This window comes from Myripristis murdjan, chromosome 23, assembly GCF_902150065.1.
Source record: "Myripristis murdjan chromosome 23, fMyrMur1.1, whole genome shotgun sequence".
Classification (NCBI taxonomy): domain Eukaryota; kingdom Metazoa; phylum Chordata; class Actinopteri; order Holocentriformes; family Holocentridae; genus Myripristis; species Myripristis murdjan.
This window is the reverse complement of record NC_044002.1, coordinates 19,910,348-19,927,399: the sequence shown is the minus strand read 5'-3', so window position 1 is coordinate 19,927,399 and position 17,052 is coordinate 19,910,348. Positions and strand designations below refer to the sequence as shown.

At 43.1% G+C, this 17,052-nt stretch overlaps 1 protein-coding gene across 6 annotated transcripts in view; it reads left to right on the top strand.

The window, feature by feature from the left end:
• dennd5b (DENN/MADD domain containing 5B) overlaps positions 1 to 17,052 on the top strand; it is a 106,536-nt gene that overhangs the window by 35,613 nt on the left and 53,871 nt on the right. For 4 of the 6 annotated variants that reach the window (XM_030045438.1, XM_030045437.1, XM_030045435.1 and 1 more), the window contains exons 2-3: positions 8,266 to 8,325; positions 15,907 to 16,016. In XM_030045438.1, coding sequence (XP_029901298.1) covers positions 8,266 to 8,325; positions 15,907 to 16,016 — 170 coding nt within the window. The remainder of the gene's footprint in view (positions 1 to 8,265; positions 8,326 to 15,906; positions 16,017 to 17,052) is intronic. The other 2 variants (XM_030045440.1, XM_030045436.1) reach the window with 1 other exon arrangement.

The window sequence follows — 17,052 nt, the reverse complement described above, 5'->3', positions numbered from 1 at the left end:
GCTCCACTTCAACTCCGATTTCTTCACCCCACAGGACATTCGGTTTGCAGCAAGAGTAAACCACACAAAGCAAAAAAGCGCAATACCTAATAGGCCGTAAATACAAAACAACATCGATTTGAGCTGGAGAAGAGAGAAGCAGACAAATCCCCACATGGAAACCAAAGTGTGGTGGAGTGTGAGAGCGGCTCATGGCTCACTGCTGAGCCAAGTTGTTCACTCTATTAATTGCCGAGGGAATAAAAGCGTCTCTGGCATGCTTTGTTTTCGTCTCTGGCTCTGAAAAAAGCCAAAAGCCAAGCTTCACCCACAGGAATGAGCGAAAGGCCGCCACTTTATAATTATAACTTATTCTACACTGCTGCAGTAGACCTGAGCGATGCAGGTCACTGAGCGTGTTCGCTTGTACTTTACCCAAACAATATGATGTATTTGGTATCATTTTCTCATCACGAGTCAACAGAAACACCTTTAAACAGTGCGGGCATTTCTGTTCGAAAGGAGTTGATCTGCGACTCGGACTTGAAAAATGCCTCACGCGTGTGCAGCTGTGCATTATCGGCCTATGCACGTTCAAAACAGCTCAGGGTGAGTCAGTGATTTTTGGATGAGCAGCTCCTACTTTACCCAAACAATATTTGGTATCATTTTCTCATCATTTCTGTTAGACAGGAGTTCATCCGCGACTTTGACAAACAGTAGCGAAAAGGATTTGGTAATGTCCGTTTCAAATTCTCAGACTCTCCAGACCAATGCACTTTTGCCTAGAGATTGCTCAAATTTGAAAAAAATGCCTCACACGTGTGCAACTGTGCATGATCGGCTCAGGGTGAGTCAGTGATTTTTGGATGAGCAGCTCCTCTAATTTCTCGAGCTTGACCCGTTCAGCTTTGACTTTTGTGTTTTCCGGGGTTCAGATGGAGCTATGATGCTGGCAGTGAGGATTTAGAGTCGGGGACGGTGGGAAATAACGTAGGATTCAGGATGGAATGACCAAACAGAGGACAGAGTTCAAGGATGCTCCAACGTGACGCTTATCGTCAGCATCCAAGGCCGACTCAGCACCTAACAAGGACATGACAGGGATGGCTTTTAAAGACCAGACCAGTGATTTAGCATATAGCGCAGCATCTACAAAATGTAAAGACGTCAGACTTTCCTCACACCAGTATCCCTTCACTGTAATAAAGTCCTCCACATTCGTTTTCCTAAAAGCGGCAGCACTGTTGCGTTTTGAGGACTTGAAATTGGCCCCTCCGCCAGGGAAAATAGTCCCTGGGAAACGTTTCCTTTATACAGTTTATTATCACGTCTGTAGTTTATGAATGGTGGTGACTTTGTTACTTGTAGAAGCAAAACATTATAAGGTGAGTGCTTCAACCAAAAATTCAAATTTGGAAATCAATGGATTTTGATGATATATGGTGTAATTTAGTACCCACACATGATTTATTAAACGGTTTGTTCAATTGAAATAGTTGGGAAATTGTAGTTTCGGGGGCTTTCAGTGGAAGAGTCAAACTCAGTTCCAGAAAAAAAGAAAAAATTTGAATTTGAATTTGCACTTGGGTCATGGTTAGGTTCTTTGGCTCAAGGAGATGTGGTTTTCTGTGAGCACCACAAAAAAAAAAAAAAAGAAGAAAAAACTAGTGAAAAGCAGATGTGTGGCTAAGTGTTTCTGAAAGGGAAAAGAGGAGAGGATGCAGAAATGGAGAGGGGAAAGGAACAAGTGAAGAAACAAGAAAAGACAAAACAGCACACACTCCCCTCCCCAGAAAAAAAAAAAAAAAAAAAAAAAAAAAAAAACCCTCTCTCCCAGACACAGACTGTGCATTGATCTGTTGTTGCCAAGCTGTTGCGCCGCGGCTGCTTTGCAATTCAAGTTTTGGACGGCGCTGCGAGGGGCATCCTGAGGGGCTGATTGGCCCTCATATCCGACCACGCTCATTCACTTTTAATGGGGAGTGGGGGTGTGGGGGCTGCTTTCTTCGCTCCCGGGTTTCTCATGGCAACCAGACACTTACCGCCCTGACGACGGGGCGAGCCGAGGAGCCGAGAGACGAGGCCGAGGCCGAGGCCGAGGGAGCGGATGCCCCTCCTCGTCCTCCGCCGGCCGGCTTTGATGACGAAAATGAAAAGAGGGAATGAAATTTGGGGAACTAAAGGAGCGTTCCAGCCATTTGGACGTAAAACAAGCTTTTCCTGTGGTGCACGCCCGAGGATGTGTGTGTGTGTGTGTGTGTGTGTGTGTGTGTGCTCTTGTATCGTGCAGACAACATGGCAAGTCTTGGTCCTTGGTCTGTAAATCTCTCCCACAGCTCTCGTGTGTGTGCATGTGTGAGATATTGCCTATTTGATGCGGCTCATTAGTAAAAAAAATAACTCACACACACAAATCTCTTGTTCCATCTGCATAGAAAACATAAAATTATAGTCATATTGTATCAGAAATACTCAAGAACAGAGTGCAGATTTTATTATATTTGTCCCCTCAGGCTGCTCTGGCCTCTCTCTGTGTTGTGCAGTTACAATTACTTGCAAAAAATGTAAAAACCAAACCAAAGTGAGAGTGCGATATTAACAAAGAGAGTGCGATTTATTTCTCCTCTTGGGCCTTGTTTCAAAATCTTACTTCACTTTTGGATTTAATTCCTGTGAAATCCCAGACGGAGCTGCGGGAATATTAGTGTCATTTACATCTTAGCGGCGTTTAAACGGCATCGGTAACAAATCCATCTTCTTAAGGGGTCGTTGCACGCAGACCAGTAACTAATCAGCTTAATACAGGCGGGCATTGATTTAACGCCGTTTCTGATCATTACAATCACTCAAAACCGCTCCACTATCCGCAAATGGAAAACACAGATCAATGCATGTGCTTGTGAGTGTGTGTGTGTGTGTGTCTGTGTGTGTTTCCAGACCTGTTTGAAGGAATAGGACACACACTCGCAAAAAAATGTCTTAATACTGTAGATCCTTATCAAATTTCCTGGAGATGTGTGCAGTAAATGTGCAGATTTACGTCTTTGCCTATTTTTGCAGTGCAATTACTGAACGGGCAGATAAGAGGCCGGGCACGCCGAGTGATGTCAGCGACCCGGGCAACACACACACACACACACACAGGCAGGCAGACAGAGGTGGCACGGATGTGACGGAGAGATAAACGCCCGGTGTGGCAGCTCTGCATGTGGTTTTCCTGTGCAGTTCAGCTCGAGAGCAGCGGAGGAGTTTCGGTCCAACGTGACGTATCCTTCATTAGAAAAGCAGTGGCACCAAAATGACTGGCAGGCCTTTGGTTCTGCTCACCGAACGCAAGCAGGTGACGCGTGGTGTGGGGGATTACAGGGGAAGCAGTGAACGTGCCCGTTTATCATTTACACGTCGTTTACCTTCCGGCAGCTCGAGGAAGAGTCGTGCCAGAAAGAGGCGGTGCTCACGCGTAATGATGTACACCAAAAAAAATGAAGACACCTGAAGGAAGTTTTGACACCTAATTCCCCTAAATAGCCTGGATTCTCAAAATACACAACGATGAACTTGCGGTGGTCATTTTTTCCTGAAAATGGCTGTGCAGAGGTGGCGAGTTTTCCTCTTGGATTCATGAAATGCGTCTTAAAAATGTACTTTTCTTACAGCCCGTTCTGTACAAGCCAATCCCTTTGCCAGTGGGGATACACTAATCAATCATTAACTGATCAAAAAATTAACTGAAAGGCATTCTACATGGATTGTGCCTGATTGGTGGGGCGCTATTTCAACTGTCCACTCATGAAAATGAAGTGTATGACATAAAAAGTCCAAGCAGATTTGTCTCAAACATGTTTTTCCCTGCAGCACTACACTCCTGATCAAAATCTTAAGACCAGTTGAGAAATTGCAAGAATTTACATTTTGCACTTTAAAATCTTAAGAAGGTTCTAAGTAGAGCTTCAGAATGCAAAAAGAAGAAATGGGAGTGAGACAAAAGCATGCCGAAACGAATTTTTGAGGTGATTACCAAGAAAGCTTTTTTGCCTTTGCCAACAGGAGGTCATGACAGTGTGGATACCTGACAGAAAATGACACTGAATCCACATTTTTGCCAAGATTTGGGCTTTTAAAGGCTGTGGTCTTAAACTTTTGATCAGCTGATGAACAGCCTATTTCAGTTTAATGGTTGTTTGCAATAAATTGCTTACTCAATTTTTTTTTTGGTCTCATTCCCATTTCTTCTTTTTGCATTTTGAAGCTCTAGTTAGATCCAACAGTGCAAAATGTAAATTCTTGCAATTTCTCAACTGGTCTTAAGATTTTGATCAGGAGTGTATGTTGTAACTTTATAAGTTGCTATGTTAATAATGTAGTTAATTCATCGTGGATTGATTGAAAGCTGCTAAAAGGTGTTATTTACAGTTTAAAAGGAGTAAAAAGATTTGATATTTATGTTTGATATTGGCACTACAGTTGCTACTGATGCGCTAAGTTGACTTTTGAAACTTTTTTGACCTATTTTCTATCGTATTGAACGAGAAACTGCTGAGAGACTGCATTTACCCTAATGCATTGCAGCTAAACCAGGAAGTGAGATGTAGATTTGCCGCGAATTGCGTTTGTTGATACAGTTTCAGTGCCGAACAGATGAGAATGCCAAGTGATATACGGAGAAAAGATAACTTTTTGTGTGTCTTGTATGCACCGAGTATTTCTATATAAAGCTCCATATTCTGTCGTCCTGTCAGGTCACTCTCCACACGCTAAGAGGAATATATTGCCAGAGGGACTTTAATGTGACGTTTTTCTAAGAAAGCCCAGCGAAAACTTATCTCTCCGGTCAGAGGTCGACGTGCAGTCAGCTGATCGCTCCTGTTGCAGCCTCTGCAGCTGAAACAGGAATCAGCTTCACCGCTCCAACATCAGCCAGAGAGACTGAGCACATCACAGCGCCAGACACCCCAACAGCCTCTGCCTGCATGGACAGGTGTGGGCACAGTTGTAAACAGACGGTGTGTGTGTGTGTGTGTGTGTGTGTGTGTGGAGGTTGCGGTGAGCGTGCAGATTGTGAATTAGCTGGCTCAGGACTCGCGGTATCAGTCAGGAAGGGCAGAGACACAGAGAGGAGGAAACTGCAGAGATAGCAGCTTCAATAAATGTTCACCAGTTACATAATACTGACACCAAGGTGTGTGTGTGTGTGTGTGTGTGTGTGTGTGTGGGTGAGAGAGAGAGAAAGATGCGCACACACACACACACACTTGGACAGAGTGTGCTGTTTTCTCTCTATTTTAAGAATTTACCAGCAACGTCGCTTTAGTGTCCCGAAATGACCTTCTAATCCAGTCGCCTTCAGTATGTGTGTGTCAGGGTGGAGAAAGGTGTGTGTTGTGGCGTTTCTGAAACACACACACACACTCTGTGGTTCTACATAGGCTTGATAAGTGCATTTTTTTTAACATTTTTTTTTTCAACACTCTGTAGTCGTGTGTAGCTCATGGCATCGACGCTGCCCGGGTTGCGGGTTTGTTCCCTACCCGTGCTCAAACCTCCTGCACCCCGTGGGACCGCGGGACGTCCCGACACACACACACACACACACTGCACGGTGTGTTAAGGTGTCCCGCTTTCGCCTGGGGATGTATGGAGAGCTGTCTGTGCGGGACAGAGCCTCTAATCTTCCGGCCTGGTGACTCTGATCACGAGAGCGGGGACTCTCACACAGGGATTAGGCCGCTACATGGGCCGCAGGGGACGGGGTTTGAACAAAATGTTCCCAGCCGCCGTCGGGCCGAGATCAAAATCTGAGCGCCAGTTCAAGCTGTGGGCCTAATTACACTGTTATGATATGGATTTGGATTGGGCTGGGTAGCCTGAACCACACTTTTTTGATACCAATTTTATAAAATCTAGTTACAAAAGCAATTTTATAACGTCTCCGGATGTAAAATAGTGTTTTTCCTGCATTCCTCTATGACATGTGGCATTAGACAGCCAATCACCAGCATTATTAGATCTTGGTACAAGCATGCCGCATGCTTATTGGCTCACTGACGCTGATGAGATTTACTTTTTAGGACATTTTGTGCCAAATTTAGTTTTTTCGATACTCGATAGTACTGGAGCAATTCGGTCGATGCCATAAAAGGATCCACGTTGGGATTGGAGGCGCTTTACTGTTGGCCTGAGTGTCTGAAATCACATTACTTCAGATTTGCATGCAAGTACAAACACTAATGATAACGATGATGCATAAAGACGAGCAATTTGTGTTCAAGATATCTGTCGAAAAACATATTTTAAAACTTGTTTTCAAAGAGTTTGCTTCACATTCAGGACGCAGGAGTTCTTCAGTCCAGGGGTTTGAGCCGGGTTTCGACATGTGGCTTAAATGCATCATATCTTTCTAATAACTATAACATCCCAGCTGGTTATCCGCTGCTGTTTGCTGCTGTTGTTGACGGTTGTGCAAATGCTGCTGCTCACTAACACGACACCACCAGCTCCATCATGACGGCAGACTCTTTAACATGTTGCATTCAACGTTTTTTTTTTTTTTTTTTTTTCTGTGTTTCGGCTCTCTGACGCGGCACCGTCAAAACCCACAGGAGCGAGGAGATCAAGCGGTCTCATGAGGAGGCGAAAACACACGTATGTCGGTCACGCTGCAGAAGTAAAGGCAGATAAACCACCATCTGAAAAAAAAAAAAAAAAAAAGAAATGCTAATTTAATACAAACATCATGCGGCATCTGTTTTTGCCTCTTTATGCCTCTGTTTGATCTCCATAATCAGGCTTAAAGAGCCATATTGGTCCTGTTTCAGTCACAAATATTAGTGGAGATTAGAGGATATGTTTCGGTACAGTGGCGTAGAAGTTAAAGGTGCACTACGCTCAAATTGCCGAGGGTCAGTTGAAGTTTCCAGCTGACAAAAACATGGAGTAAGCGTGTAATCCATCAGTGTGTCAGTCCGAATGTGAAAACCAGGCACACTCATGCATGAATTTACATACTTATTCTTTTTTCTTTTTTTTTTTTTTTACTGGTCAGTTGAGTTTAAAGGGACCAACACTTTAGTCAACCTTCGACAGTTTTGCCAAGTGCATCTTTAAGGCTGACTGGCCTAATTCTGCTATGATCCTCTAATCTATTTTAATATTAAAAGCTTCCCTACATGTAAACTACAGTGGTGGAAAAAAGTTTTCGGACACCCTTAAAATTTTACACAATCTCACAATCTCAAATATTATCATGAAATATTTGTGGAAAAATCTTTTTTGTGTTTCAAAAAGGTGTGGCTGCATTAGACAGATACAAACAAATACAAATTATATTTTTTTGTTTATTGTTTACAAGAAAAACGAACAAAACTAGATTCTTGACAGTTGAATCTTTATCTTCAGGCATGTTTCCTGCGTTAGGTTCCTTGTTTTAGTCATTTTTATGTCTGAAGAACTTTCAAATGTGCTGCCTTTATACAGACACCAAGCTTGGCGACAAAAATTGTGTCTTTTAATAAAAAGAACGACCTTCATCACTGGTACCAAAATGACCCAATACTCAAAATTTCTTATGCATTTTTATGGAACCAATCAATTTGAAGTTTTTAATGGCTTTTTTAGGATTTGTTTAGTATTTTGGCTGTTACTGTACTAAAAGAAATTGCACTTAAAAGACCTAAAGAGTGATTTGTTAATGCAATATTTCACAATGCATGGGGTGTCCGAAAACTTTTTTCCACCACTGTAGAAACAGAGGGAATGTTTTTTTTTTTTTTTGTTCGGCCCAGCATATCCTTAAGAAAATTAACTCCGGCTTTTTTAAGGATAAATCTAAAATCATCATATTTTTGGTATTAACGCACAGATTGCAAGACCGAGTCATTTTAGCGAACGTACACGCCAGGAGAGTGTCCACGAGCTGGAACCGTCGAGATTTTCAGCTTTTTCTAAGCCGTCCGAAACATTTTCTGTTCACACTTACGCAGCCGATATTTGTGACTGTCGACCAGAAGCCAAAATCTTCCAAACCCAAAAAACCAAACCCCCCCAAAGCGGTGCCGCGTCGGATGGCCGACACGCCCACGTGTTTTGCTGTGTGTCTTAAATGCCATGCCGTGTTCTGTTCTGATACCGATGTGCCTCATGTTCATGCTGTGACTCATTTCTCATGCATTTATTAATTTGCTTTTGTTGTGTGCATCCATTTTGACATTGCTTCTTTCTTTTCTTTTCTTTCTTTCTTTTTTTGTTTTGCTCCTGTTTTTTCTGCATGTGCCCTCTCGTCTGTAGCTTTGTACCAATGGCTAGAAGCAGACCGCCAAGGCAGGGACCCCGATGCGGCGACCACAGGTAAAAACACCGTCACCTGCACCCCCTTCCCCTCCCCCCACCACCGACACAGCGGCGCACTCGCCTCCTCCTCCTCCTCCTCCTGCCGCCCTGCCTCTCCTTAATCCCCCTCCACCCAGATTACGCTCCTCAATCCACCTCATCCTCTTACTTTCACCTTCTCCACGGCCCGCTCCCTGCCTCTGCCTCGCACTTTCCCTGCCGCTCGTCTTCCTCCCCTCTTCCCTCGCTCTGCGGCGGGCCGACTCCTCCCCCCCGGTGCTCGCCGCGGTAAATGGGTCAGGTTTCTCTGAGCTCGTTATCCAAATGAGTCTCTCTCTCTCTCTCTCTCTCTCTCTCTCTCATCCTCCCTGTTTGCAGCTCTCACTATTTTTACCCTCGCCGCTCGCCTCTCTCGCCTCGGCCCCGATGAAAGGGATCCAGCCGCCCTGGTTCTCCGCCACCTGTTTGTTGTTTTGTTTGTTGTTTTGGATGCGTCATAGTTTGCAAAAATGTACTCGGGGTGGAGTGGGGGAGGAGGAGGAGGAGGAGGAGGAGGGGGGGGGGGGGGGGTGATAATGGAAGTATAAATGGGGCGGATGGCTGAGAGAAAATGGGGCGGTGATGACAGAGAGATGAAGGTGTTTAGAGCTTCTCCCCTCCTCTCCTGTCCCCCTTTTTCCCTTTCAGTTTAACTGTCATCCCTTTTTTCATGTCGGTAGCGTTCCCGTCCTCTTTCTGTTCCTTCTCCTTTCCCTTTTGTTTTGTTTTCTTTTTGTTTTGTTTTCTTTTCGCTTTCCATTCTGTTTTTTCAGTTCCCTTTCATTTCCCTTCCTTTCCCCTTTCCCTTTCCCTTTTCTCCTTCTCCTTTTCTTTTTCTTTTATTTTCTTATATCTGATGTTTCCTCATCTCTTTTTCTTTTTTGTTTCTTTTTCTCTTTCCTTATTCCCTCCCTTTTCTTTCCTTTCCTTTCCTTTCCATATTCCTTTCTTCTTCTATTCCTTCTCCTTTCCTTTCCTTTCCTTTCCTTACCTTTCCTTATTCCTTCCCTTTCCTTCTCCTTTCCTTTCCTTTCCTTACCTTTCCTTATTCCTTTCCTTCTCCTTTCCTTTCCTTTCCCTTCCTTATTCCAATCCATTCCATTCCTTCCCTTCCCTTTCCTTCTCCTTTCCTTTCCTTTCCATATTCTTTTCTTATTCTAATCTTTGTCCTTTCCTTTCTTTATTCCTTTCCTTTCCTTTCCTTTCCTTTCCTTTCCTTTCCTTTCCTTTCCTTTCCTTTCTTTATTGCTTTCCTTTCCTTTCCTTTCCATATTCTTTTCTTATTCTATTCTTTGTCCTTTCCTTTCTTTATTCCTTTCCTTTCCTTTCTTTTCCTTTCTTTATTCCTTTCCTTTCCTTTCCTTTCCTTTCCTCCTCCTTTCCTTTCCTTTCTCGTCTGTCAGCCTCTGTCTGTCACGGTTTTCTTGTCAAAACTGTGGACCTCACAGGGCTCCCAGCCAATGATGCTGATGATGATCTCTGTGTGTGTGTGTGTGTGTGTGTGTGTGTGTGTGTGTGTCCAGTGAGTGGGAGGGATGTCTTCCTGAATTAGTGTTGACATCAACTCGACCGTGCCACGGAAACACAGCGTCCGTTTAGACAATGTCAAGCAATGCAGATTCACTTGCACACACACACACACACACACATTCTCCCTTTCTCTGTACAGCTCAGACTGTCAAGACGTGACCTTGAAACAAATTTTTCGGCGCTTTCCTGTCATGCCGTGTTCTCCGAGCCTTCTGAAATGTCAGCTGGCCTTTTCATTATTCATCTGTCGTTTCTTCTCACCTTCTCACCCTCTCTCTCTCTCTCTCTCTCACACACACACACACACACACACACTTAGAGAATCAATTCCATAAGCTGCCAAGAAAAAAAAAACAACCCTTTGCTCACAGCTGGTCTGATGTATCATTCCATCACCTCTCACCCGGAGCTGTGATTTCTTCTCCTCCGCTCCAGTTTTGTGTTTCTGCTACATCTCCCATGATGCTTTGCTGCTCCCTGCCTCTATTCCAGCTTGCATTTGACCTCTCTGACCTCCTGCTGCTGCTGCTGTCTGCCCTATAATCGTCTTCCCAGCGTGCCGACCTCAGATGATCTGTATGTGTGTGTGTGTTTCCAGGCCTGAAATGTGTGTGTGTGTGTGTGTGTGTGTGTGTCCACTTGCATTCCACCAGATGTGTGTTCATTATAATGCTCTCACATGTAGCCGCCTTGTTCTTTTCCAGATTTAATTGCGTCTCTGCAAAAGCAAAGAAAATGACGATATTCTCTGTTTTATATTCTCTTATTTATCGTCTTATCGATCAGGATTTTGGCCGATTCAAATGCAGCGATCGGCTAAAAGAAATAAACACAAGGGATCGTTCTAACTTCAGAATGAATTGATATGCAAATGCACTGAATAAATTAATTAACCTGGACTTTGGACACTTTTGATCAATAGTGTTATTTTTAAAGTATTGTTTCAATCATGCATTACAGACTGGAAGGGTAGTTTTACATTAGTGCATGCAATTATTTAACGTTAAGTGAAATTTTGGCGAAAAATACTGCATGTAAATGTTGACTTGAATCGCAGTTTGCAAACCGAATCGTTGCAAAAAATCGCTCTTATATCACATCGGCAACGAGGGAATTATAAAAAGGGTTGGGTCCTGAAACGCGGTGCCAATAGGGCACCGGTTCCGACGTAAACGGTAGTAACGACACCGAATAAGAACAAAAATTTCGGTGCCTCATTTTGGTGCCGCCCCCTGGTGTTCCAGCGTCAACTTGCGGTTGTTGAATGTGACCTCAGCGCCGCTACTCTGCACACTTGTTGATCAGAACTGATAGTGAGAGGATCAATAAAGACGCACATTTCACGTCTAAGGAGGATCCAGACTCTGCAACATGCAATATATGCCTTAAAGCAACGTCATGCAAGGGAGGTAACACGTCGAATTTAATGAAACATCTGGCGACACATGGAGTTTATTTCAAAGCCGAACAATGCACCGTGTTTGATAATCAGCGGTCCCCAATCACTGGTCCGTGGACCAGTACCGGGCCGCGAGACATTCCCGACCGGGCGGTTGCGCACAAATGGCATGAGTTTATTAGCACCATATGTTACTTGTATTTATATTGTTTAAATATTTAAGTTAACATTGTGTTCAATTTGGCCCTGGAAATAAAAGGGTGTTGTTTTTTGACAAAGTGTGTGCGTTTTCGTTTTTTTAAAGTACCGGTTCGAGAACCGTTTAAGCACCGGAACCGTTTAAAAAATCGGATAAAACCCAATCCTAATTATAAATTGAATTTCTGTCACACCAAAGCGCCGAGACTTCCTGTGATCGTTATTCATCGCCGTGAGTCTGTGTGTCAGTCAAGCCGTTCTGCATCACATTGAGCTGCTATTGATCCCACAGTAGGTTTCCACCCCGGTGTGATCAATGTTTAAACTTTGGAAACCATCGCGCTGCCCCTCCTCCTCCCCATCCTCCTCCTCCTCCTCCCGTAACCTCCTGACCTCATTTCAACCCCGAAAAAAGGCGCAAACTGCCCCGCGGTCGATGCACCGCCGGTCCCTGTAACGGCTCCATTCACTTATCTGAAATCAATCTCCGTTCGTCTGCGGCTCTGTCGGCGAGCCGGTCGCCAGAAGGAAAATGAAATGGCGTGTGGATTAGCAGTGAAATTTAATAGTCCACAGAGAGCCGTCCTTTAGCCACAGAGCCGACCCCGGCCTCAGAGAGAACCGTGCAGCCGATTTGAGATCCCCGCCTGCTTTTAGAGCGCGTTTATCTGTAGTTTTACTGAGGCGAGGGGTGAGAAACAAAGAATGATTCCCTCTGTGGATCACTAACACACCTCGTTATCGTTTGCATTATTCTTTAGTCGCTGCATTGTGTTTCCTCATTACTATTCTGAGAGAAACCAAAGGGAAAATGATTCCCCGGCTCAGGGGTTTTCAAACTTTTTCATGATCCTCGACCCATAAAATTGACTTTTGTGACGCTGCTAAAGCCCTATTTTGAAGTGATTTTTTCTTTTTTCTTTTTTTTTTTTTGCTTTGGGACGCTATTATGGATTTATTTTGGTCGTGTTTTGTTTTCAGTTGTTCAGATGTCACACTTGAATAACCACAAATAGATTCCAAGTGGTGCCGTGCAAAACAAATCCAATTTAACGAGGCGTTTCGTCTCATATTCAGTGTTAAAATCTGTTGAAAGTGGGAGACCAAAAAAAAAAAAAAAAAAATTGCCAGTGGGCTGAGATAATCCGACTCGGTTCCTCTGCAGATTCACTTGTTTCACGAGTTTTTTTCTGGAACAAGCATAAATATGTCGAAACAAGGCAGAATAAATCGGATTAGCACACTACGATTAAGAAAATGACACTTGATTCAAGGAGATTCTGGAAACAACAAGTGGGATTATCTCATCCCACTTGTTTTATTCATTTATTTATTTATTTATTTTTGCCTTGTTTGAAGAAAAACAAGATTTTAAGATGCAGCATAAGACCCAACACCTAGTTAAGATGGAAATTTGTCGCAGTGTGACGCCTAAACACATTTTTAAAATAATCCCCATACATTTTTGTGAACAGTTTCTATTGAATGAAATGAAATGGTAACACTTTACAATAAGAGTACACCAATTAACGTTAGTTAATGCCATAATAAACATTAAGTAACAGGTAATAAACATTAAGTAACAGGTAATAAACATTAAGTAACAGTTATCTAACCGTTAACTAATGTGTCTAAGAATCATGTACTAATGTTGTTAATGCTAAGGTATTAATTTATATGTTATTTAAGGGTTATTGTAGATATTATTAACATTAGTAAATGCCATAATAATCATTAACTAACAGTTAATTAACCATTACGGCATTAACTAATGTTATCACTGCAAAAACGGAAAATCTTACCAAGATTATTTGTCTTATTTCTAGTCAAAATATCTCATTACACTTAAAATAAGACATGATCACCTCAGAAATAAATTGTTTTTAGACAATTGTCTCTTGTTTCAAGTGAAAATTTGCTTGAAACAAGTGAAAATTTGCTTGATTCATTGGCAAAATTTGCCAGTGGAAAAAGTGAAACTTCACTTGAAATAAGTGAAAATTAGCTAGAAACAAGAAACAAATTTTGCCAATGAAACAAGCAAATTTTCACTTGAAACAAGAGACAATTGTCTAAAAACAAGTTACTTCTGAGGTGATCATGTCTTATTTTAAGTGTAATGAGATATTTTAACTAGTAATAAGATATTTTTGACTTGAAATAAGACAAATAATCTTGGTAAGATTTTGAGTTTTTGCAGTGTAACTAACATTAATTGTTGTACTCTGTGTACTCTCTAAAGTGTTGCCAATGAAATTAAGTGAAACTGGAAGCCCCTTATGGAGCCCTGAATGTTGCAGGACCCCATTTTTTGGCCAAGTCATGCTGAACAACCACGAAAATGATCCGCCGCCGGAGAAATGGCCCATCATGCCTCGACCCTGCAGCTCTCCTCCTCAGATGCAGTAAAATGAAAAACAAATGGCTTTATTGTCACACGGAGTCAGCTGCCTCCTGAGCCGTTCCTCATATCTGCGGAGAAACACGGTGTTGAATTTTCCGAGCAATTTCACACGGGCCTTTCTCGCTTTACATTTACGGGGCTTTTTGCTGACGCTCTAATCCGGAGCGACTTCGACAGCAGAACAAGCTCCGGGTTCCTCGGCGTCGGGGGCGATAGTGTGACGGTAATTCAGCGCCGTGAAGTGGGGACGCTGCAGCTCGTGTGATGGTGTCGTCTGCACTGAAAGAAATAGATGCAGTGAGAAAGGGCGTCGTTTTCGCTGCTGTTGTTGCTCCCAGCTCTGCAGCTGAGTCGTGTGCAGCTGCTGGAAACATGACCACCATTAGACACAGTTTGTCACCGGTCACAAACGATGAAGTCTGGCGGGGGGGGGGGGCTGGGTGACTCTGGATCACGCTGCGTCCGCCCATCAATCATAATATTTCTGTAATTTAAGGTCAAAATCTCAACCTTAGAATCGTCTGCACCTTTACACTTCCAGTCAGTATCGATCAAACTTGATGTAGCTGAGGATAAAGCGTCTTGTTGCTGAATCCTGACCAGAAACTCAATAAAACCCTACATTTAATAATATAATATTTAATACTACTAGATGTACTGTAGTCTACTTAGTGCCTGCCGTTTTTCAGATTAAGATGGATAGATGGATGAAATATCTCAATTAAATGAGGTTTCATCAGTCAAACTCATCCATGAACAATCCAAAATTAAATTTAAATGCCACTTTAATCAATTCTGTCACCGATCTATGCCTTAAGACTGCATATTATATCCAATATCCATTAAAACAAGAAGAAAAAACTCAAAATCTGAAACCTGAAGCCACAAATCCATCTCAGGTTGTGATTTTTTCCAAAGCGTCCCTGCATCATCTCATGGTGGATTAAAATCTTGTTTCTTGTTGTCGGTGTTTAGCCCAAACCAGATTTACTGAAGGTGTTGCCCCACCATGCGCGCATAATTGTTTTCTTGTCTTTTTTTTTTTTTTTTTTTTTTTATTAGAGGCTGACAAAATGAGGAGGCGCTATTTGCCGGCGTGACTGACAGAGACATACAAACGTGGGCTTATTTGAACTCTGCGTGTGTGTGTGTGTGTTTCCTTCGGTTTGTGTGTCGATATGGGGGGGATAGAGGGAAACGTAGAACAGCCCGGCTGCTGACAGAGAAGAATTTCATGCATGCAGCCGCACTTTCAGAGCAGAATGGCTGTCAGTGAATGCCTCATACAATGCCGAGTGCAGTCATCCCCCCGATAAGCGTGTTCCCCGTCTCTGCTCGCACCGTTCAGGCCACCGTCTCCCTCTAATTTCTCTTTGATGTGTGACGCAAATTGATTTTTTCCTTTCTCATTTCTTTCTGCAGGGATGTAGAGGAGGGTGAACCCGGCTTAGCTTTATTCATAGTTATTTCTACTTTGCAGAAAAGTGTTTGCTCATCGTTACAGGCTGGTGTAAATATTCCTGAGAGAATCTGTCCTCTTAGAGTCCAATAGACTTTGATTTAGCTGATCAGATTGGCAGATTTTTACCCCCCCAAAAAAAGAAAGAAAAAAAAGGAAAGGTTTTGGACCTCCTAGAGACCCTGGGAATTTTTAAAAGTCTGTTCCACACAGGAAAGTCTTGGGACAAGTCATGGAATATCATCAGCCTCAATCGAAAAAAGTCACAAAGTAGTTATTCAGCAAACGTAATATTTATTCTCCATTATGATCATGTTATTTTAACGCCCTCTGCAGAATTAAACAGTACTTTGTTACTGATAAATAATATGATATATAATAGATAATCTGGCAGTGTGGTTAAACTTTTGGGCAAGGAAAAAACATGTTCGTCATGGAAAATCTGGGAGCACAATGTTTGATTTTTGATCTGTTTGCCTTGTGATGATCCAACAACTGAGGGTCGTGCTTTACTCTTATTACTTATGCACACTTTCTCACTCTATTTTTTTATTTTATTTCTCTTTCTAGGGGAAAACTTTGAGCAGAGCCCCCTCAAGAGGACGTTCAAGTCCAAAGTGCTCGCCCACTACCCCGAAAATGTGGAGTGGAACCCTTTTGACCAGGATGCAGTCAACATGGTAGGTGACCACTCGGTCGGGGGGTGGGGGGGTGGGACAGACATGGGGTGGGGGGGTGGGAGTACATGGAGAATAAACGGGACTATTGAGTCCAACAATCCCAGCAGCAGCAGGGCATAGAATCAGCCTGTGGGATCACTTACAGGGCAAACGAAGGGGCGCAGGGGATTATTTATAATGGGGCTCAGGGGGTGCAAACACACTCTGACATTACAGTTTTAAAGAAACAGCCATGCATTCTGAGCAGAGAGGCCCTGGATTAAGACACACGGCGCGTTCTCGGGGAATCCTGGGTAACGGCGTGACGATAAATCCCCTCCCGTCTCTGTGGATTTACCCGAGGAGCTTCGCGGGGCTGGTGCATCGAACGCCAACTCTCCACTGCCGCGTGGTCTCGTCGTAGCTTCAGATGTTTCGTGAGCAGGAGCGGAAGTGGATTAAGACGCATGCAAAAGCAGAATTGAGGCTCGAGTCGGCAAGGAGAAAAGACGCTGAATAACCATCGGATGTCATTGTTCAATAACAGAAATGAAATGATGTTGTCCGCCTTCCAAGACTCACACGCCAAAATTAGGCCTTTGAAGTTATGAAAGGAAAAGCATGGCCTTCGAAGTACTTGTTTTTTTTTATTGAATTGAATAGATGCGATGATGCAAGGCGAGCTCTACATTTTACGTAGGCAGTTCGAACCTCAGTGCAACTTTGAGGCCATGTAATACGATAAATTTACCAATAAATCACCATGATCTTTAGGACCGGGCTGTGACCTCTGACCTCTGTTCTTAGTGTTGTTGTAATGAGAGACTGGCGGGGTGGAACGTCAATGAAAACGCTGTGTTTTAGTCAGGATGGGAAATTGTGACACCAAATAAGCAGGAGGTGAAATATGCGTGCTAACGTAAACGGTAGGGCTGGGCGATTATGGCAAAAATCAAAATCACGATTAATTGAACATTTTACCTCGATTATGATTAATAAACGATTAATCCCGGCCCCCACCCCCGTCAATTTAAAACAAATCACTGAAAGGAACACA